At 40.5% G+C, this 22,307-nt stretch overlaps 1 protein-coding gene across 4 annotated transcripts in view; it reads left to right on the top strand.

The window, feature by feature from the left end:
* LOC139628139 (C-myc promoter-binding protein-like) overlaps positions 1-22,102 on the top strand; it is a 71,659-nt gene extending 49,557 nt beyond the window's left edge. For 3 of the 4 annotated variants that reach the window (XM_071489523.1, XM_071489524.1, XM_071489525.1), the window contains 14 exons: positions 2,116-2,244; positions 3,861-3,980; positions 4,245-4,394; positions 4,856-6,066; positions 7,354-7,591; positions 8,231-8,334; positions 8,911-9,086; positions 9,684-9,851; positions 11,514-11,694; positions 12,369-12,623; positions 13,297-13,414; positions 16,641-16,803; positions 17,136-17,200; positions 18,068-22,102. In XM_071489523.1, coding sequence (XP_071345624.1) covers positions 2,116-2,244; positions 3,861-3,980; positions 4,245-4,394; positions 4,856-6,066; positions 7,354-7,591; positions 8,231-8,334; positions 8,911-9,086; positions 9,684-9,851; positions 11,514-11,694; positions 12,369-12,623; positions 13,297-13,414; positions 16,641-16,803; positions 17,136-17,200; positions 18,068-18,204 — 3,215 coding nt within the window. In that variant the 3' untranslated portion in view covers positions 18,205-22,102. Of the gene's footprint in view, positions 1-2,115; positions 2,245-3,860; positions 3,981-4,244; positions 4,395-4,855; positions 6,067-7,353; positions 7,592-8,230; positions 8,335-8,910; positions 9,087-9,683; positions 9,852-11,513; positions 11,695-12,368; positions 12,624-13,296; positions 13,477-16,640; positions 16,804-17,135; positions 17,201-18,067 lie in introns of those variants that run through there. The other variant, XR_011692700.1, reaches the window with a different exon arrangement.
* Positions 22,103-22,307: the final 205 nt, after the last annotated feature.

The following is a 22,307-nucleotide window of genomic DNA, read 5'->3' as shown; positions in this document are numbered from 1 at the left end:
CAGCATGTAAACCTGCAAATGTCACTTTCAGTTAGATGCTGGTCTGTTCTTTCTCTTCAGTACCACTAACAACACACTGTTTGCACACGACTCGTAGCTACAGTTCAAGTTTGTTAACTTTGTCCTTCATTTCTCTCGGTGTAACACTGGTACTCCGACAGCCTGTCAGCTGCTGTCAATCAAACACAGACACTGACACACCTCTCCAGCCAGCTGAGATGAAAAGGAGGAATCCTCCAATAACTTTTTCGTCTTTTTCATAATAAACTGAACATTTAAAAAACACACAGACAATCTTAGACTCTGAAAAGGGACTAAACATGATTGCACACCTTGCTTTAGCTTCAGATTTTTTAAAAATGCCTTCAAACCTAGAGCAAATTGAACACTAACGACTGGGATCACAATCAGTTGATAGTATACTGCATATAATTTACATATAATTTACTCACTCAGAAAAAAAAAAATAGTTTTAAGTATGGATTTTACTTTATTGTATTGATGTATTTGGTTTGCTAACAATTATACTGCTTATCTACGTGTGAACTATGATACTTTCTCTGATGCACGCATTAAACTAAAAGCTAAATATGGGAAACAGCCCAGATTTGTGTTTTTTTTCTGGCTATGAAATGCCAACATCTTTCATTACAGCCATAATTACCTACAAGTAATTTGGGTTTCCTTTTTGTAGTTCAGAAACCTTTGCACACAGGACAGTTCAGGTGAATTAAGCCTTATATATGAAGACAGATTTGAGTTTGAGAAGCATCATTCAAGTCAACTGTAAAATTACTTAAACTTGTGCTAGTAGCTAATGATAATCAATCATTAAATATAATCTAAATAGATGATCATCAAAGCCTTACACTTAGGACACTGAAGGGTAATAACAATGTAAACAACACATGATCCTACTTGTATCTCAAATGCAACGAAGTTCAGAAAAGAAAATCAAACCACCCAGCATCTCGAAAATGTTTCAGTTGTAATAAATGACCGACAGAGACGAAAGGTAAAACTTTAAAACACAAGTATCTTAACATGTGTGATTTAACTCACCTGCATGCCAGTGAACACCTGCACACCCAGAGCATGCTAATCCCCGTCCTGCTAATCCCTGCTTTTTTAAGATACTCTTTGTTACCGGCGATGAGCATCGTATTCGTCAACGCAGAGGTGATTCAGTTTGAAAGCTTCCTGTTAAACACACTCGTTTACACAAACCACCAAGAGACAGAAGCCACAGTGGGATTTTTTAAAAATGATTCCTCACAATGCTCTGGATGACATAATTTGTATTACATGACAGATTGTTGACAAATTTTGTATTTTCACAGTGACACGAGATTAAAATGACTGGCCAACACTTAATTATTACATGTCCTATTATTTTCTGATTCTTTTTTAGGAGATTTCTTGGAATTAACTGTAATTTAGTACTTATTACAGCAAACATATTGAGAAATCTCTGCAACAGTTATTTAAGTTAAGAACACTTGTTGATTTCTGCAGGGATTTCCTTGAAAAAAAATAAAGAGATATTAAAATCCAAGTAAATATAAAATTATTATTGGAAACTTTATTCTCTATATGTTAAATTGTGTTTGTGTTTTCTTGTAGACAAGTGTCACATTTGTGCAGCTGATCTGCTGTGCACTGACTGAAAGACTCTAGATTACATTAGCAATTAGCTGGAATTAATTTACATGAGAACCTTTCTAAATATTTACAGTTGAGCATCAGTTCCCCTCTTGGAAATTAATAGGTAATGACTGATAAATAAACGTGTTAGTGTTTTATCCTGAGGGCTTGAAATTATTAAATTAAAAAAATTATTTTCTTCACTAAATTTGTCAGATTTTTAAACAATCATTTCTCATGTTATCATTCTCACTGTAAATGCCGCTTCAGCTGCATTTATATCAAATTACAGAAGTAAGATGTTGTTTCTTTGTGATGTCACAAACACTGTAGAACAGTAGACAGTGTAAACCACCTGCTTATCAGCACTTAAAGATTAAAATAATAAACTCGGAAGGAGAAGAACAGTGGATCCTTTGTGGAGCAGAAGTGGCGCTCGGCTTCCTTTAACTCGCTGTTGTCTTTGGGCAGATGGCAGCGACCTGGACGCTGTGAGTCATGGCAGCCTGGATAGCTCTGCCGACACTAACCTGGCCGAGCAGGGCCCCTACGCCACTGAGTCCGTCAAAGTAGACCCCACTGACGATAGATCTAGCACAGGTACACTTCCAATGGCTGCTGCTTGACTCCATCTTTCATAGGCAGCCATTTTGTTCTACATCTTTTCTTTTCTCTCAATGACATTTTTTATCCTCCTCCCTCATTTGTCCCACTCACCGACCGGCCTCCTCCTCGTCTTCCCTCTTGCACCTCCTTCCCTCCGCTGCCGGTTTTTCCACCTTCCTTTCGTCCCTGTTGTCCATCCATGTCTCTCCCTGGTTTTGCGGCTGTGGTTTCTGCTCTGCTCTGTCCCTAACCCTGCCCTTCACTCTGGCCCTGCCTGTGTTGCCCTTGCATGCAGTCGGCCGTGGGGGCGGCAGCGTGGGCGCCAGGGCCCCGGTGGCCCACTCACACTGGGGGGGCTCTGAGCTCAGAGAAGCCACCCTCCACCCAGGTAAACCTCTCTGTCAGTCTGCCTGTCTGTCTCTCTCTGGTAGCATTTCTGTCTCACGTACCAGCTCTGCAGTGTTTTTATTTTCTGACTTCTTCAGCCCTTTTATTGCCACTCTTCTCCTTTCTGTTTCTCTATGTTCTTTCCTCCTTTCTTCCCTCCACTGTGTCATCTCTCTATCCAGCACATCACAGTCTACAGCTCCTCTCTCGCTCATCTCTCTTTTGCGTTTCTCTCTTACTCTCCCTCCTCGCTTCACCACCGAGTGATTTGTCATTGTCAATTATAGCAACTAATTACCCAGAGGCACATTCTTTTTGATTACGGAAATAATTTTAATCACGGAGATGGCACCTCTGCAGGAGACTCTGCCTCGTGTGCAGAAAGAGCGGGAGAAAACCGCAGCTCACAGCACAGCAGGAGGGAAGGACCCCGATGTGCCGCTCATTGATTATTACATTTTGGAATGAGCTTTGTCTTTTACCATCAGCTGTGAGTCGCTCTGTACTGTATTACAGCCGCGCCGCGCTGCGCTGCCTCATGCTTTATTTAGAGATGATGGCCAGGGAGGTTCATGGAAAAGATGAAAGAGGAGAACAAATCATCAGACAGCTGGTTGCCTGGAGACCAAGAACTTTAAGAGGCAGATGGAAAAGTCAGCCTAGAGTGATGGCAGTTTTTTTTTTTTTTCTTCTATGTCAAGTTTTAACGGTTAAATTCATTAACAGCTGTGAAACTGCAGTTTGTTTCCTTATAGTAACTGTAGAGCTGCATGCCCTGAGGAGGACTCTTTTATCCAGCAAAGCTTAGCTGCTTTTTTTTCTCCTCCTCTCCCTGCAACAGTGGTGCCTCCCAGAATCAGGAGATGAAAGGGAAGAAATGCTTCACTATTTTTCCCTCTTATGTTACATTTGCCTCTCCTACCACAGTGTAAAGCTACAATAGATTCACATTTTTTCATACCAAAAACTTTTTCTTGGTTGTGTTCAGTAGATAATGTGAAAATAAAGGACTTGGCTCTCAAACCTGTCACATGCAGTGGTGTTTAAGTGCCACTATTTTGAGAGAAGAGGTGCCGCTTTGAATCCGTCCTCTACATATATTTATCATCCACTGTGTTTTACATTTTTGTGATTTTGTGGTTTAATGTCAGAGACATCGGTTTCTGTTGTGTCCCCTTATTTCTGTTTAATCTGGGTCTTTCTCTGTTGCTCTTATTCTCTAGGAGATCAGTCAGATTTGGGTTATAACTCCCTGTCCAAAGAGGAGGTTCGGAGAGGAGACCCCAGCGCCCAGGATGCTGCCCCTGACAAGGATGACAAGAAGGAGAGCGACTGCAGCTCCTGTCAGTAGTCCCTTTCTGTCTACTGTACCTTCTAAAAAATGATAACTTGGCAACCTCGTAGCCACACGGGATTTCCCCTTCCTCAGCCTTGATCTTCCTGTCTCCTCCAGAGATGATTCATTCCTTTTGGTTTCCCATGCACATCAAAGCATTTCAGTCGTGTGCTATCCTTCAGTGGATTTTTTTTCTTTTTTAAAGAATAGTATGGTGTTTCAGGCTGTGCACATTTAAACACATTTGAAATTGTAATTTCTGTTTTTGTAGTGTCAGAGACAGAGAGCTCCAAAGGAAGTAAAGACTGCCTCCCTCAGCTGGACATGGAGGTCCATTCCTCCTTCAAACCACGTGGCATCGTTCGCAGCAGCTGTCCATACGACGATTCTTCCTGTAAACCCAAGAGCTCTGTCAGCTCAGGTACTGAATACAACTTATGTGGAGTTAAAAGTCGGAGGAGACGCTGGTAACTGGCTGTTTTTCTCCATTGTATCAACAAAGAAACACAGGAGTTTCCTAGATAACTGAACAATACCATAGGTTTATGTTATGGCCAATTATGAATTAATTATTTCAGTAACAATGTCCTCAGCTGCTGTTGCTTGGGAGAAGAAGCCAGAGGAAACACAAGTGACATCTATTGAACGACAGGAAAAATAGACATTTCAAAGTGTAATAATGCAGGTAAACAGTATGAGAGATTAAAAACATTTTTTAGCCGAATGGTTAGGGCACATATCTCTCCACATATCTCTCCAGTGTCATATAAAAATAAAGGCTTATAAATGCCCCCCCCCAAAAAAACCTTTAATCTCTTTGCACAGTCTGATTTTGTCAATATACAAAAAATGGCTCTTACACCCTCCCCCTCTCTCTCTCAGGCCATGTCGCAGGTCTCCTCTTCACTTCCTCCCTGGATGAGATTGGTGAGGTCCACACCAACAGTTTGCTCAGGAGACATAAGAGTGCTCTGGAGGAGGTGGTGGGCAGCGGCAGCAGTGGACCGGCTCTCGACTGGCAGGGTGTGAGGGGACGCCGTCTCAGCGGAGACACAGTGGGCAGCAGCGGCAGTGGCACCACTGTCCTCGGCCTGGGAATGAGCCAGGGTGAAACCGACCCAGATAAGATCGCGGGACACCTGGGCGCAGATGCCAAAATCCTCTCTGGTGCCAACCTGAGTAAGAGTAAGAGGCCTCGTTCGCTGGCTTTGGGCGGGTTAGAGGGGGCTGCGGCTAAGATGGCGGCTGCAAGAAGTCTGGATCACAGGGAGGAGGAAGAGGACTTGGAGGCCCAGGACTCCAGTGATGAGGACAGAAGTAACACAGAGGCCATTTTTGATTTGGAGGATCTGGATTTAGACAAGCCCGCCACAGGGCCCGGTGTCACCTCTCATAAAATCAACAAACCTCACAAGAAACTTGTCGAACGTAGCGCCAGCTACAGTGCCATGAGCACCGTCACGTCCAGAGGAGCTGTGAAGCGCACAGGCATTGAGATGGGCTTCGACCCTCTGTCACTGCTGGCAGCAGAGTCGCAGTCTGAGCAGCAAAATGAGGACCGGTACCCGGAAGGGGACGAGGCCAGCACCCCGAGCGCCCGTAGGCACCTGGCCAGGGAGATAGAGCTGTACATGAACCACATGGGCAGCCCGTTGAGCAGCCGCACTCCCAGCCTGGACCTGCAGGACCCAGCCAGCCCCCTCCTCCTCCACCCGTCCTCACTCTCCACCCCCCGCAGAGCCAGCCTGCCCCACAGCTCCCCCCTGAGGACTGCTGGAGTACCACGCTCCCGCACATACCACCCACCCTCGCCCTCCCAACCTATCTCACGCCAGCGTCTGTGGTCGTCGCCCCCCTGTCGCAGCTCTAGCACCACCCCCAGCCCCAGCCCTCGACCCAGCCCCTACAGAGAGAGGACAGACAGGACGAGCCTGGCGTCACCTTCACCCTCCTCCTCCTCCTTCGCTCTGGACACTCTGCTCACACCAACGCTGGATGTGTTCAAGACCAGTGTGCTCTCTGCAGGGAAGGGTGTGGCGGAGAAGGCGAACCGCTGGTACTCCCGTCTCGCCACATACACCACACCCACCAAGGTACAGGGTCTTGTCGTCAAAGTGAACTTACTGTTACCTGGTGGTGCAGGTCAAAGTAGAGATCAGTTTGAAATACGTGGACTGCGTTGCCAATAATGTGTCTTTTACAAATTTTTAAAAATGAAAACATGATTCCCCAAATTCCCCAACACATGCAGGTGTTAAAAATGATGTGTTAACATAAAGATAAGTAATAGAAACCAATGTCTTGACTAAGAAACACTTAAAAATTTAAGTCACAGAGGTTCTTAACCTCCTCTGTTTTAGGCCACATCATTCTCACGATCAGTTAAATTAAATTGTTCTTCTGTGAGTCAAACTGTCAGGTTCTGTTTTTAAGGGCAACACCCCTCCCAACAGGTTATATAGAAGTAGTGACCTAATTTTAATTGTATATTTTCATCAGTCACATCTCAGTTGATTAGTGTTCAGTGATGTAAGGCAACTCAGTTTGTAGTAAATGGGCTAAAAACTGCATAAACTCTGGTATGGTTGTATTGCAGCACTGTTGCAGGTCAGTGGCGTAAAGTATGAAGCTCTGATAAAAGCAGTAGTTGTCGAGCTGCTACCATCTAGTGGCCTTCTGAGTGTGTGACGGTATTTTTTCAGTGGACAGTGTGTAAGAGGCTTCACTGACTCTCACTGGTTTCACAAATCCATCAACAACAAAAAAACAACATGCATTTTAAATTATATACAGTCTAAAAGTCATAGTCACTGCCAGAGTTGGCATGTGTAAAATGTTAGATTTATTTTTTTTTATGTCCTGTCCCGGTATCATAGGCAAGCAGTATGAGTGGATTTATTCTGCAAAGGAGGAGTATGGGAAACTCTTCCTGCTGCATATTTGAACTTTATTAAGACAACTGAACCGCAGCAGGAATCAGAGTGGACATGAAGAGGAAAACAGAGAGAATTTGGGGAAAAAGAAAAAAGGGAGTTGAGAGACAGAGAAAAACACAACAACAACAACAACAGCAAAACAACCACAGTAACATTAACAATAACTAACCATATCCACATTTACATACTCAAACGCCAAGAACTGTGTCTGTCCAGGGTTTGTAAATAATATTTCTATATTTAAGTGAGCTGTGTGATTAAGGTCAAAGGGAAGATTCTTTTGATATCAGTACAAAATGTCTTATAAATCAGTCTTAGCTGTTAGTCATTGCTGAACCCGATCTGCTGTTGCTGTGAGTATTATTATATTATTATATTATAGTTTTAAACACCTGTGCAGCCCATGACGATATTAACCTGCCCGGCTCTCCTCCGTTCATCCAGGATGGTCACAGTGACGGTATGAGTGTGTCCTCCCTCGGTATCGGAGATCCAGACTGCACCTCTCTGCTGGATGAGGAGGACTGTGGGGAGTCAGAGAGCTCTGTGGTCTCACCACCGAGGAACGGCCCTGTTGGCCCCGCTGGGCCTCGCAGGAGCCCCAGACGCAGCCCCCTCCGAAGCAGACTGGACAGCCCCACTGCAGGTTCCAGCCACGGGAGACCCACATCTCTGCTCCCTGGTAGGAATGACTCTCAAAGGTGCAAAGATTTCACTAGGTGCAACAAAAAGTCTTCACTTCGTCAAATACAGGAAGAGTAACGACATCTGAAGAAACATTATATCAACAGATTTCCTTGTTAGTTTCTGATATGATCAAGTTCCAAGTAAAAATTTCATCTGTGACCCACTTTTCCAATGAAAGAATTTTGTTACCAGCTAAATTTCATTTGGAAAAGATTTGCAAAATTAAACAGGAAAAAAAAAAAAGAAACTGTTTTGGGAAATTCATTCACTTAAATTATACAGTTCTGTTGATGGATTTATTTGCTGCTTTCTTCTGTGTCACCATTTTGAGTTTTGTATAAATGTCCTTTTTTCCATTTTTCGGTTTTTCTATGAAGAAAATTTCTTCAACTGTTAGAGTTTCATTATTTGAATGTTGATAATGTCAATGTAATATTAAGTCTTTATTGTGTCTTGTTTTCTGACAAACAGTGAAAGAGACAGAAGGATAAAAACTGTCAAGCACAATCTGCTAAAAGAAATAAATAAAAAGGCATAAAACACAACAGTCTTAAACGTATCTCCCACAACAATACACACCTGAGCTGAAGGTGACCTACTTTCTCCTTATGTCTCATCACATATTCTCCTGCAGGATGTGTCCTCTCCCCCCCTGGCTTCCCTCTGCCGGACAAATCGGACCTCGGCTCATCACGCTACACCAGCAACACCAGCATCTTCAACAACTATGCCATGGAGGTAAGTCAGGAAAAAGTCAGGAAACAATTAAATTTCTGTTCAAACTGTTTCTACTTTGGCTTTTTGCTGAACGCACAAAGGTGTAAAATATGTTTTGAGTTCTTATTTTCTGTAGAAACATGATGTGCACGTCTAACAGACTTTTAACAGGGAGCATCTATGAAAATAACAATTTTCTTGGCATTGTCCACTTAGTGTGTGCCGGCAGGATTTAATTCTTTAATAGTGCTCCACTCTCAATGAATAGGTTCAAAAACAGCATTCATAAGTTTCAGGAATGGAAAACTGCTTTGAGAACTAATCATAAAGATTCTCCCTGCCTTTTTGGTGGTACAACACTGTGTTTAATTAAGTCACGTAACAGTTTATTTAGGCTTTTACATACTAATGAAGTAAAAAAGTATATAATAGATTTCATGTGTCGCAGAATATAACTGAGAATCATTGGTTATGTAGATGTTTTAATTCTTGAACGCCTTTGGTCTGTAAGATCACTTTGAAACAATTATGAAGCAGAGCGCTGTGTGTGTGTGTGTGTGTGTGTGTGTGTGTGTGTGTGTGTGTGTGTGTGTCCAGCTGCTGATCTCCAGCTGTTCTCGCTGTAAGACGTGTGACTGTCTGGTGTATGATGAGGAGATTATGGCCGGCTGGACAGCAGACGACTCCAACCTGAACACCACCTGCCCCTTCTGTGGAAACCCCTTCCTGCCCTTCCTCAATGTGGAGATCAGGGACATGCGAGGTCCCGGCAGGTAGACAATAAAATAGGGGTTATAAACTACCTTTTTCCAGAGAGGCATTATTTTTGAAATATTTATATGTCTTTATGTATTTATTGTGGTTTTTCCAGGATCAAGTCCTGTACAGAATAATTATTTTTTGCTAAATTTATTACATGACCTATAGTTTTGAAATTTTGCTCTGTCTTGTTTCACTTTCCTCCCATTTGAAATAAGTTTTTACCACTAATTTAGCATTACTTTGAAATCTCCACTGTCTCGGCCTGATGGTTTCAAAATGAGGCTTTGAAATTAGAAATAAAGGTTAAACAAGACTGAAAAATAGTGTAGTTTTTTATTTACAGGACATATTGAAAATATCCATCATAGACTTCCATGAATCGCCTCCTGTGGTCCACAGTGCTCATTAGTCACATTAATGTATTCATGTTTAACAAAAAACTAAATAATGTTGGTGACAGGATGACTAATGCTGGCATTTTGTACAAATTTACAAAAGCCATTAAACCCTGTATTAAAATAAATAAAATAAATTACCTTACAAACACCATACTGATCTGCCTGGCCAGGATGTGAGTGTAATTCCTCCCTCTGTTCTCCTCCCCACAGGCTTTTCCTGAAGGGCAGTCCGTCGGTGGACGAGGCAATGACCTCATCGTACTCCGCCTCAACAGGTTTGGACACAGGAACGTCCACCTTGTCCACACCCTGTCCCACAACAGCTGTCTCCCCTCCCTTCCCTGTGATTGCTGTCCAGGAGTGCTCAGGAAGTGGAAGGTACTGCAGAGCAGTTATTAACTTATTATTGATTTAGTTCACAATAATAGTCTGTTCAGGGTCAAACATAGGTGTCTTATGGAAGAATAAAAAAGCTTGTTGATGACAACATCACAGGAAATACCAAGTATGAGAAAAACAAATTGAAGATTATTGAATAATAGAAGCTGAGGCAGTTTATTAAACATGTTGCTGCTCAACAAGTGAGGTTAAAGGTCAAATACTGAATTGTCAAATCGGCAACTCTATTTTTAAACCTAGTTTGATAATTTAGTTTTCGGTTTTTGTGGAGAATAACCAAATATCTTTGTCCAACAGAGGAATATCTCACATCTAAACATTATTAAAAAATATATTTATTTTATTCTGTCACAGTCATCATCACAAGTCCAGAGCTTTAAGCAGAAAATAACACACACATCTACCTCAGCTTATAAAAAACTTTTTTGTCCTCATCGTGTATTCTCAACATTTTTTTTCATGGCTCATCTTCATGCAGCTTCCAGTTTGTCTGAATACACACAGAGCTTTTGAAGTGGGAACCTACTGTAGCTGCGTCCACATGCTCCCCATCTGCATTGTAAAAGAGTGATGTGAGACGATCTGCAGCACCTGGTCTTATCAAAGCGTGTGTGTGTGTGTGTGTATGTGTGTGTGTGTGTGTGTGTGTGTGTGTGTGTGTGTGTGTGTGTGTGTGAAAACCCCTGAAATGTGTGAGCAACAGGGATGAACAGTGTATGGTACTCTGATGCTAAGATATCGAGTGATTTGCTCTATTTTATTTGTGTTTGTTTGTGAATATTATTAATGTGATCTAAACATCTGGTACCAGATGTGTAAATGATGCATATGGACAAAATCCATGCGTAAGATAATTCCCACACATTAACTATTTTATCATGTTATTTTTTAAATCCACACAGAAATGTGTAAAATGTAATTCAAAGGCTCATTTATAGGTTTAATTTTAAACTACTCTTCACAATTAATGAACTTTATCTTTAAAAACTTTATTCTTTTTATTTACATTTGAGCCATTTTAGCCCTGTCGGTAATTTTTTAAAATTTATTCTTAACTGTGAAGTAGTCTACTTTGTAAAGTGTGTTTCAATAAGGCCTATAAATCACTCATTGATCATCTTTCTGAAGTTTGATAATTATGACGATATGAGATATCACCGTGTCGGTGGTTTACAGATTGGTGGGATGAATTAGTGGTAAGAGCCACAGCTGTGGGTCACGTTGTGTTTAGTGACAGCTGTTCTGCTGCTGTTGAAGAACCTCACCAGTGCAGCACCATCAGTAAACCTGCACTTCTTGTTTGCCGTTCTTCTCACTGACAGGTCTAATGAGCGGTGGAGCGGATACAAGTACAAGCATGATCGATGTACAATGTGCAAGCAGATGTTTAAGGGTGTTTCTACATAAGTTATGGCAAACTGTGGGAGGGGGAATGGGGCTTATGCATGTGCAACCACAATGATTTGAGATTCATAAAACAGACCCAGTGTGCAGCTTTATAAATCTGACAAAAAAGTATGTGTGAAAATTTCTGCTTTTTTGCACAGTTTTAGTGAGGAATCTACAGTTTTATGCACCTGGGGCTGGATTCAGTTGTGTGTTTGCGTTACAGGCTGACAGTCCCTCACTGTCTCTTCTTAGGACTCGATCAACCAGGGCTCAAGGTATCAACATCCCGCCAGAGCGCAGGCAGGGGGCGCTGTCCCCCGGAGTGCCCATGGCCCGCAGCGTCAGCGCCTTTGGTCCCCTGGACGAAGCATCCCGACCAAACCGACGCGTGCCGACGTCAGGCAGCCTCCCCAGCCGCCTCAATGAAACCACGGTCTGTCTCAACACAAATCAGTGATGTTAGAGTATTTCAGAGCTTTACTCCAGTTCTTGTTAAAAACTGAGAAAATTTATAAGTTGGCCTCAAGACAGGTTTCATATTAAAGCTATGGACCATGACAACAAAATACAGCAACAAAATACAGAGTAAAAAAATTTTTAAATACAATAAAAGGACAATTGTTATATGAGTGTAACTGAAATCTAGCCAAAAACCTGTGGATTTTGACATGAATGGAGATATTGGGAGCCGAGATGGTTAGAGAATCAGTCTAACTTGCTGCTGGATGTTCCCTTTGTGTTTGCAAAGTTTAAAGCTGCTACATGGATCAAATGACTGTGTGTAATGGGAAATGTGTCACTCACAGTAACAAACTATTAGTCCTCACCTCTACAATATTTCAGCATCTCTCAGCTCATTGTTTTGGTGTCAGACTTGTTTCAGTAGCAGCAGGTGGCTGCTAAAAGCTCTAAAAACCCACAGCAGACAGAAAGATCGTGACTAGCTGGTGAATGTAGCATTTAGCAGCTAAAGTGACAAATTCTCAGCTATAAATTTTATAAAACTGAACATCAGATCATTTAGCTCACTCCTATCACCCACTCTCCCTCATTTACTTTATTCATTGCAGGAGGAAATCTGACTTCTATAATTTCTGTCCCCTCCAGGATCCACTGAGCATGGAGTGGCGGCTCCACAACCCTGAGCCGGTGACGGTTCCCTACCTGAGCCCGCTGGTGTTGTGGAAGGAGCTGGAGAGTCTGCTGGAGAACGAGGGCGACCCGGTGATCACAGAGGCCGACATGGTGGACCATCATCCCATCATCTACTGGAACCTGGTCTGGTACTTCAGACGACTGGACCTGCCCAGCAACTTGCCCGGTCTCATCCTCACCTCGGAGCACTGCAACAGGGACTCCCAGGTCAGACTCACACAAAGGACAACTACAGAGTGATAATTATAATAATCATAATGATAAGTTTAATTTCATGGCATTTTTCTAAACAAAGTTACAAAGTGCAGTGTTTTCATCTCTGGTAGAAAGTTTTAAGTCTGTTGCACTTGTGACCACACCTGGCAGTGATGTCACAGTGTACTGACCCACCCTAAAGTACACTTCTACATCACTGCAGCGGGGTGAAAAGTTAAACCACCGGAGGTCAGTAAAAACACATTTTCAGCTGCTGTTGTGCCTCTTTAAGATCCAGATTTCATAAGGTAAAGTCAGATTTTATACAGGAAGCAGAACTGACGTGAAAAAACATGTAGAAAAGGGATCATTTAAGTCACCACAGTTACAAATTCCTATTGACTCATGAAAGTCAAGAAAAAATGGGGAAAATGCAGATGAGTTGCTAATTATGTCAAACAACAGTTGACAACAGTGCAAATGGTATTCGTCAACTGATTTTACCTGGATTTTTGTTTAGTTTAGAAATAAATACTAATAAATTTAGATGAATCAAATATTTTTTTTAATGTTTTTTTTTTTTTTTTTTTGAGAAAAATAAAGAGTCCATTTTCAGGTTAAATTAAGGGACTGAGAAGGGTTTAGTTTGACTGACAGTGCCTCCCTCTCTCTTGGCCCTTGTCAGGTTCCTCGTCACTGGATGTCGGAGGACAGTAAACACGTACTGATCCAGATCCTGTGGGACAACCTCAAGCTGCACCAGGACCCCATCCAGCCTCTTTACATCCTCTGGAACACATACAGTGAGTCACACTGCTCTCACTCTCTCTGTCTCTGCAGAACAGGCCAGTTAAATATTCATCAGGTAATTAACTCAACTCTCACACGAGCACTGACTGCTGCTGAAACCTGATCCGGTTTTCTTAAGATGCGCAGGATTTCAACTTTAATGATCCTCAAAGCAGCAAAAGAAAAAACAAGAGAAAAACAGAAAACATGGATAAAAACATAAAATACTAGAAAATGAAAAGAATGACATGAAATATAGAATTGAGTTCTGTGTAAGTTCTCAGCTCTGTTGAGCCTCTCCCAGCATGCTCTGAACTGAAGGCAGCTGGGTTTTTTGTTTAACCTGGTTTGGTTTGTTTGCACTACACATCAAACCACCTCAAATGTGAGCAAATCTTACTTTTGAAGAAAATGGAAAAAAATATATTTAAATAATTAGCACATTCAGTTTCCAACAAGTGGAACGTGCATCTGCAAATCCACTTAGCAATGTGGCCTAAGATTTTTTTATTGAGACTGAGAAAAAGGCCAACTCACTTAACTTTGATATTAGTTGATGTTCAAATGTGAAACCTTTATGTATTGTATATTATAAAAGTTCTGAAATACTTACAACAGATACATGTCATGTTGGATTGTAACTGTTGGGTCTCATTGTCTCAAGTCTTACTCTGTAAAGTTCCTGAGATAATGTATGTCATGATTTTCGCTATAAAAAAAAAAATTGAGTTGAAGATTGTTGTGGAGGGATGGGGGACTGACCTGCTGTTTATCTAATTCAGATAGCAGTAGTGGATGGAGACGCATAATTTACATTTTATTTTGCAAATTTTCTGAAAATCAGGGTGAAATTTGTGCCACATTTGGATTCACTCACTTTGAAAAGACATTTTGTGGGTAATAGTCAACTTATCAACTAGAATCTAATTCTTGTTTGTTATGTTTTTGGCTGATCTTGGTTTCGTTTTAGCTCTTGTTTCGTTTTCCTGGCTGTTAGCAGTAGCATTAGCACCATGACTACTTCTATCAGCAGAGCTACTGTTAGATCCCAATTTGAACTGAAAACCTCGATCTCAGTGTTGTGATAAAGGCAAAGTAAAACATGAGGTTGTATTAATAAGTAGGCAGGTTTGGTTACTTACTGATCTACCAACTGAATGTTGGGTTTAAACCAATATGGAGCTCACTCCATCGAGTTAATGCCCAACACAAATTCTCTCTTGTTTTTCCTCGGTTTCCGTCACTCTCCCTCTTGACCTTCTTCACCTCCTCTGACAAAGAGGCTCTTTTTCTTTTGCCAGGTAGAGTTTCCACAGTTTCTGCTACTCTGGAAAAGCCACCAATAGCTACCAGGGAAGTCAAAAGCACGACCCTCCTCTTCCTGTTTTGGTTGCGCAGTGGCAGGTTCACTTCCTTTGTGCTGTAAAGCTATCGTTTTCCTGGGAGATTTGGTACCTGGTGGCAGAAAGAATAGTGTAGTGAAAGCCAACAATGGCATCATTATTGTCACTTTAGTGTTTGAAAAACACTCAAATCATTATCAATGTGATATTTGAATTGAAGTTAATCTCGTGCTAACGTGTGCTGCTTTGCTCAGTCTGTAGTAATTGATTGTTTAATGGAGACGGAGGCGCGGAGGCAGCCAGCTAATCTTTGCGCTAACAGGCTCTGTCTGCTCTCTGTCTTCCAGGGCTTAATTGTACTCTGTTGTTAGAGAGTGAGTGTTCATCTCTGCTGCAGACTCCTACAGATGAGTCCTGTTGTTCGTGCTCTGACTGTCCTGTCTGAGGCCTGCTGTCTCTCTCTGTGCTCTGTGTTCTTTGCTTGATGCATTGCAGTGTCGTCTGTGGAAAGTCAGCCTATACGTTTCATGGTTTCAGTGTCTCTGTGCAGTGTGAAATGATTTTGACACAGGGGTTGTTTTTGTTTGTCTCAAATACAGTGCTGCTCTGTGTTTGAATGTGGGTTTGCTTCTCTGCTGAATGTCCGCTGTGTTCTTCCGCTTCTTAACATTAAAATTTGCAACTTTAAAAGATGGACGTTGCTGCAGTGCTTAAAGGGCTGGGTACTGAACACCAGCCACATCATGCTGCAGCTTTTACATCAGCAATGTAAGCAGGAAGTCACTGTAGCATCACGAGCCCAAACAGACGTTACAAAAATGACAGTTTTAGGGTATGAATGATATATTAAACTGTAACTGTCAGTCCTTTAGTAAAAGTCTGACCTTGTTTCATTTACATCTGCATGTATGAAATAAAGAGTTAGAAGTATTCATACATTAAAATGAATGGGACACATCTGATTTGACATTATTTGGTAACAGGGGTGGAATCAACTATTATTATCTAAATATTTTAATTTGAGTCCAATAAATGTTGTTTTAGCTGTGAATCTAAATTTAATCAGAATTTTAATTAAACTCAAATATTATTTTCTTGTTAACCTTATACCAGTTAACATATTGTCATTATATATGTATGTATATGTATATATATATATATATGTGTGTGTGTGTGTGTGTGTGTGTGTGTGTGTGTGTGTGTGTGTGTGTGTGTGTGTGTGTGTATATATCATATCTACATATATAACTACATTATAGTGTTATAAATGATTTATTAAATTTTTACATTCTGTTGAAAAATGTTAAACATAAGAATTGACATATATATATATATATATATTCATTTGCCAAGATTGAAATTTTGTTATGAGAAATGTCAACTCTTATGTTTAACATTTATCAACAGAATGTAAAATTTTAATAAATCATTTATAACACTCTGTAATGTAGTTTAATATGTATTTTTTTTGACGAAATACTGAAATAGAATAGATGATAATTATTAATAAATACATATCAAGGTTTTATTCTCCACACAATGTACATCTAATTAAGTACTGTTTTTTAATTTTTTTTGTTTGTTTTTTTTACCAGTGCAATACTTATTTTTAGATTACTGTCACTTTTACTAGATAAGTAAAACCATTACTAGAAGTACTTCTTCATACTGGTACAGATACCCAGCCCCAAGTACTCTACACTTCTCACTCAGATTATCAAACCATCCTCATTTTGTATTATTGTTATTCTGGATGTCTTAAGTCCACTAATGAACTCTGTGTGTGTGTGTGTGTGTGTGTGTGTGTGTGTGTGTGTGTGTGTGTGTGTGTGTGTGTGTGTGTGTGTGTGTGTGTGTGTGTGTGTGTGTGTGTGTGTGTGTGTGTGTGTGTTGGTAGATGTGGGTTACCCTCTGTCCCGGCCGGTCCCGGAGGAGGAGAAGCCGTTCAGCGAGGAGTTGCTGCAGAGTGTGGTGAAGAGCATCCAGAGGAACGACGTCAGCCGACCGATGGCTCAGCTGCTGCAGCTGCTGGGTCAGACACTCGGCGTCAAAAGGCAAAGGTCAGCAGGGACATGCCATATAAGGCTAATTTTTTTATCTAAGAACTGAACTCCAGGGACATTGTGCAGAGCAGGTAATAAACACTCAAACCCTTTGAGTGTGGGGGGGAAAAAAGTCTTTAAGACATTTAATCAAATTTCTCAAACCAGCTCAGTAATTATATTAACAGTAAAGATTTAAATTTTGTTTCCATAAAGAAATAAATGACGGGAAAATCATTTAATTTTCAAACCCTGCTCCGTTCAGTCACACTGTTTCCATCACGCTGTGATTAACTGAGAGAAAACTGCTGTGAGGACCCGATCATTGACCTCTACCCTTTTCTTTTCAGGAGTTTGTACAGAGACATCCTCTTCCTCTCCCTGGTGGCTCTGGGGAAAGACAACATTGATATTGGTGAGTCCTCATTTTATGTTTTAGGGATAACATGTCATAATTCACGTGTTTTGCACATACCCCACATGTTACACCGGTGCCAGTGACTTAATTCTTTGTTGACAATTTTTTCTTTAGTTTTGAGTTGTGGGATAAAAACTAAAAAAAATAAAATATTTAAGGTGCTTATAAAATTTGCAACAGTAAGAATTCACTTTAAACCTGCCACACTGATTTTTTTTTGCCTGCTGGGGGCAGCAGATACAAGCAGTAACATAATATTGACACATATTACCAAGTAAAGTTGTTATTGGGAACATGTTAGCAAATAGTTACCTCATTTACACAGCTGTGTTTTTCCTGGATCGTTTTAAGGCCAATATTCACTTCCTTTTAGCTCCGTTTTTGAACTCTTGAGGGAAACATCTGGCTCTGGCTGCTCCACTTTGTTCACCAGCTGATCTCTAACTGTGTCAGTCAAACTTCATTGCTTTACTCATCAACATCTGTCTCCAGAGGTGGAAAGTAACACCAATGTTAACTCTCTCTATCACGTCTTCTGCTCTACTGAAGTTAGCGCGCTAACCAGCTAGCTCGTGATCTCATCACTTTCTGTTAGCGGCTCACTGTAGCCTCCAATCTGCCCTGAAGACGTATTATAACATCATGTCTTGTAAACGCAATAATTGCTGAAGCTCTTGTCAAGCGACAATCACCACCACCCGCTCCCAACAAGAAACCACGTTCAGCAGCAGAGAAAACTTAGAATTAGCCCCTTTAAAGACACTAAAGCTCTGTGGGTTCATCACAAGTTTCTGCAGTCACAATGGACAAATATTGATTAGAGCAGGTTGTAAAAAGTGTAATAATATCTACCTCTTCCCTCAGACGCCTTTGATCGTGAGTACAAGTTGGCGTATGACCGTCTCGTGCCGAGCCTGGTGAAGCTGACCCATAACTGTGACCGTCCTCCCAGCACAGGGGTCATGGAGTGTCGCAGGACGTTTGGAGAGCCTTACCTGTAAACGCTCGCCTTCACACACCAGGATCAGCTCTCACCACCCATGTCATTGCTTTAAGATGAGCTCAGGAAACCTGTTGGAAGACTGTGAATGTGCACTACCATAATGTTCAGAGAAAACTCTGTAAGTACAGGTACAGTTGACTGGGGTCAGTGTTAATGTAGCCTGGAACAAAACAGAAAAAAAAAAAGTTTTACAGACTTTATCTCAACTAAGTGATGATGGAAACACCACTCCCATCGTTCATAAACACCACTTCATCCAGTGTTGCAGAGTCAGAGTCACCTGCTTTCTATGGAAATCCTGTGAAAATTATTCAAACTGTCGATACGCAGCAGTAGAGGATTTTTTTTAAATGCAGCATTTATATTGTATAGTCATACAGTATATGAAGACTAATATTAGCAATATTTTAACTTGAAGTCTATTTATACAGAGTCAGCTTTATTTATTGTAGTGTCTTCTTTTTGTCGGGCGTAGTGTTTTATTGTGTCCTGTAGTCGCTGGGCGTTTGTTGTCTCACAGTTACAACCAGGACCCCCTGAACACCCACTGCTCATTTCCAGCAACATGTGGATGGATTTAGTGTCTGTTGTAAATAATGACTAAGTTTTAGTGATTTATGAGTTGGGGCATAAAAAAAAACCCAAAACATTTAAATTAGAGCTGCAGTGTTTCAATGCACATAAAATGATTAATCATTCCAATATTTATTCAAGCAAGATTCTGCGATTTGATTATATTCAGATTTTAGACTGTTGGTCAAACAAAACGACCAAATTTAAAACAGATACCAGACACAACGAAAGAATGATTAATTGACAAAATAATCTGCAGATTAACCACTAATGACAATAATGATTAGTTGCAGCCCTAATTTAAACGTGTAGAACCTCTTTTTAAGCTGCCTTTAATGTTTGTCCAGTATCTGAAGTTAAATGTTGGCTGTGCTGCACCACCACTACAACAGTGCTCTAACTTTTATATCATTTTAATGTAAAGTTTCACAACAGTATATTTTTGATTTGTTTACAAAACATTTTTTTTTTCTTTTACTTTCAACATTTCATCATCATATGAACGATAACGTTTTGAAGTTTTCATCACCAGTGGAGACTATGTTGACAAAGCTAACGTCAGTATTACTGTTGGGATGAAGGGAGGATGTTTGAGAAACACACACCTGTGGTCATAAGATGTAGTTTACATTCATTTCTGTGGTTTTACCTGATGAGTTCACTACAGTATGAACGGTTTGTCCTAAAGCTGATCTGGAAAAAAAAAACACGAAACCAAACGGCAGCACGGTACAGATACGTGGTCACTGTCAGTGCTGATGAACAACACTTTCAGCTGATTTAAGCTTTGGTTGCGACGTTGTAGGTTTACAGTTCTTCACAAAGCCGGTTGCATTTCTGAAAGGAAGATTCTGGTTTACTGCAACTTGGATTTTATTTTCATTTTATTTACTCAGTCACTATAATAATAAAATAGCTGACATTGCTACAGTGATGATGGGGCTGTTGCTCTGTCTTTAGCATAACTGCACTTAAAGGTTGAGGAGGTTTGAACCTGTGCTGTCTGGATCCAAATGATCACCACTGCTGGGTCCTGCTGAAGACCTGGTTTAACTGAGGTTTAAGGTCATGAAGTTCAGTATAACGACAGATTTATGCAGCTCAGATCATTTCGTTCATCAATTTATATAATCACGTGATTTCAATTAAAGGTTTCACTTCTTTCTTAATTAATTTGATGGTAGAAACAAAGAAACTGATGATCTGACAAACATAACAAGCAGTTTTTAATTAAAGCTCTGCCACATGTGTCAGTTTACCAGTCAGACTGATTATCCTGCAGCTGACTGAAAGAAAAATGGTACTAACAGTAATCTATCAGAGCTGCATGCATGATGGTATACAAGCACCATCTGAACCCAGAAGCTAAGTGACAAAGCAGTAGCCCTGAGCAGGTGATCAAACACCTAAACCTCTTTAATTGAAGGTAAATCTAAAAGTGAGCACATCTGATTTGTTGCTAATAATCCTGCACTGCACAGGGAAATGTTTTCAACCTTGATATATCGGAAAAAAGTTGTCATTACACATGTACTTGTCTGTTTATTCTTTTGCGGTACACATTGTTAAACCAGCTTTTAGTTCTTCAGCCTCAGATCTGAATGATTATACAGTCACATTTTAGGCCTAAGACAGTTTCGAATGACTTGAATCTCAGAGCCTCTGTTTGAGTCTCACACCTGACGGTGGCTTCTGTGATTTCTCTAAGTTGCATTATTGAGATTTTCATTATTTTTCAGAGGTGATATTTGTATTATGTGTTGTTTTTACTATCAAATATCTACAGATACACATTAGAAAGTTCTTTAAAAAAAAGCCCATAGTGCAGCAGAGATGCCACAGTTTTAGGAAAATGGTTTAAAACAACCCCCAAGATAAAATGTTTCAGTACATGAAAGAACATGGTATGAAAGAATGAAAGAATTGTGCATGAAAGTCACACAGAAGCTTTATCTCAACCATATCAAAGTAAGGCCACAAAGGGATTCTCATTTCACAGGAATTACTAATGATGCAGTAACAGAGGGTTGTTCTCGTTAACGTTATCATATCGATATCAACACGTTAGAGCCACGTGAACAGAACTTGTATATCCCTCTGACTCTGAGGCAAATCCAGAACCTCGGGTTCATTTCAAGTCTGTTTTATTATTATTATTATTATTATTAAAAAAAAACTTTATCAACACTTGATGGTGCATGATGCTACTCTGATCCATAACAAATGCAGAAATGGCAAAATTGAAACTATATCAGTGTTTAAATTTTTCAGGAAAAACAATGTGGAGGCACTGAAAACTGTAAGAGGTCAGATACTGTCTTCAAACGTCGTCTAAGGCCCCTTCACATCGTGTGATTTGAGCTGTCTGAGGCGAAAGTTGTTTTGCTGCAGGCTGAAGATTTAAATCAACCAGCAGACGTGTGGATGTTTCTCTCTGTGTGACCTCAGATCAAGATTTTACCACGTTTCTCTCACAAATGTCAACTTTTGTCTCAAGCAGCAAAAATCCCACAGTGCAAAGAGGCTTTTCACGATCTTAAGGACTTTGGTACTAACTATGCTATGGATAAACAGAAAGTAAATCAGGACTTTAAATATTAATATTTGCAAATGTTTACATTTATCTACATCTACTTCTGCATATTAAAGCTGAAGTTCTGGTTGTTATATCCTTTAAAATTATGGAAGTAAAACATATTTGTCATGGATTATTTTAAGTTTTGAAGACTGAGATTCTGTTGGTGGGAAAAAAAAAAAAAAAACCCTGATCAAATAGATTCTGGATAGAACTGGATTTTGTCAGGATAAAAACTCGTCAGTGTCGCCACACATTACTTCTTGTTTTCATGTGTATGTTCATGAAACTTGACCGACAGACTGACACAGTGGTTGATGGAGGACCTAGAGTCAAAGCTCATGAAGGTCTCATGAATGTCAACCATGTGTGTGATTTGTGGCAGAGGAAACCAATACTGGAAAAATCAGCAATCTGCACTTTGCCCCGAGAAAATGAACTGTTTGCTCTCAGCCTGAAAAGCTTGGGGGGGTCCAGGGGAGGACGCATCGACTACGATGTCAGCAGCTTGGAATAGCTGCCATCCATCTGTGGATTTTTGTTGTGTTAAAAAAAAAAAAAGAAGTTGTACAAATGAATGATTTTGCAGAATCTGGGCCATGTAAATTTAAACTCGCCCTTTGTAGAAATCACATTTTATAACAGATTATTCACATGTGCTAAGGTCCTTTTAGATGTGGTGAAGGTTCTGTACAGCGACCAGATCTACGGGACTGTTTAACTGTAAATAAAATCACTTACACACTCATTTTGTGGCTTCTTTATTTTCTTTTTTAAAGCACTGGTGCAACATTTTCTGTTTATTTTGCGGCGCTAGAGTTGACTATTGGGAAAGCAAGGTTGGTTTTGCAGCAATTGAAAGGATGGCCTTGATATTTGTATAAATATTCATGGTCCATAGTTTTGGTGAATCTCTGAAGCAGGTAGCTCCACACAAATTCCTGCAGTTGGTT

Source organism: Trachinotus anak, unplaced genomic scaffold, assembly GCF_046630095.1.
Source record: "Trachinotus anak isolate AG129_WGS33_773 ecotype Australia unplaced genomic scaffold, CSIRO_AGI_Tana_v1 ptg000011l, whole genome shotgun sequence".
Lineage (NCBI taxonomy): Eukaryota > Metazoa > Chordata > Actinopteri > Carangiformes > Carangidae > Trachinotus > Trachinotus anak.
The sequence above is the reverse complement of the archived record's forward strand: the minus strand, read 5'-3'. Positions and strand labels throughout refer to the sequence as shown.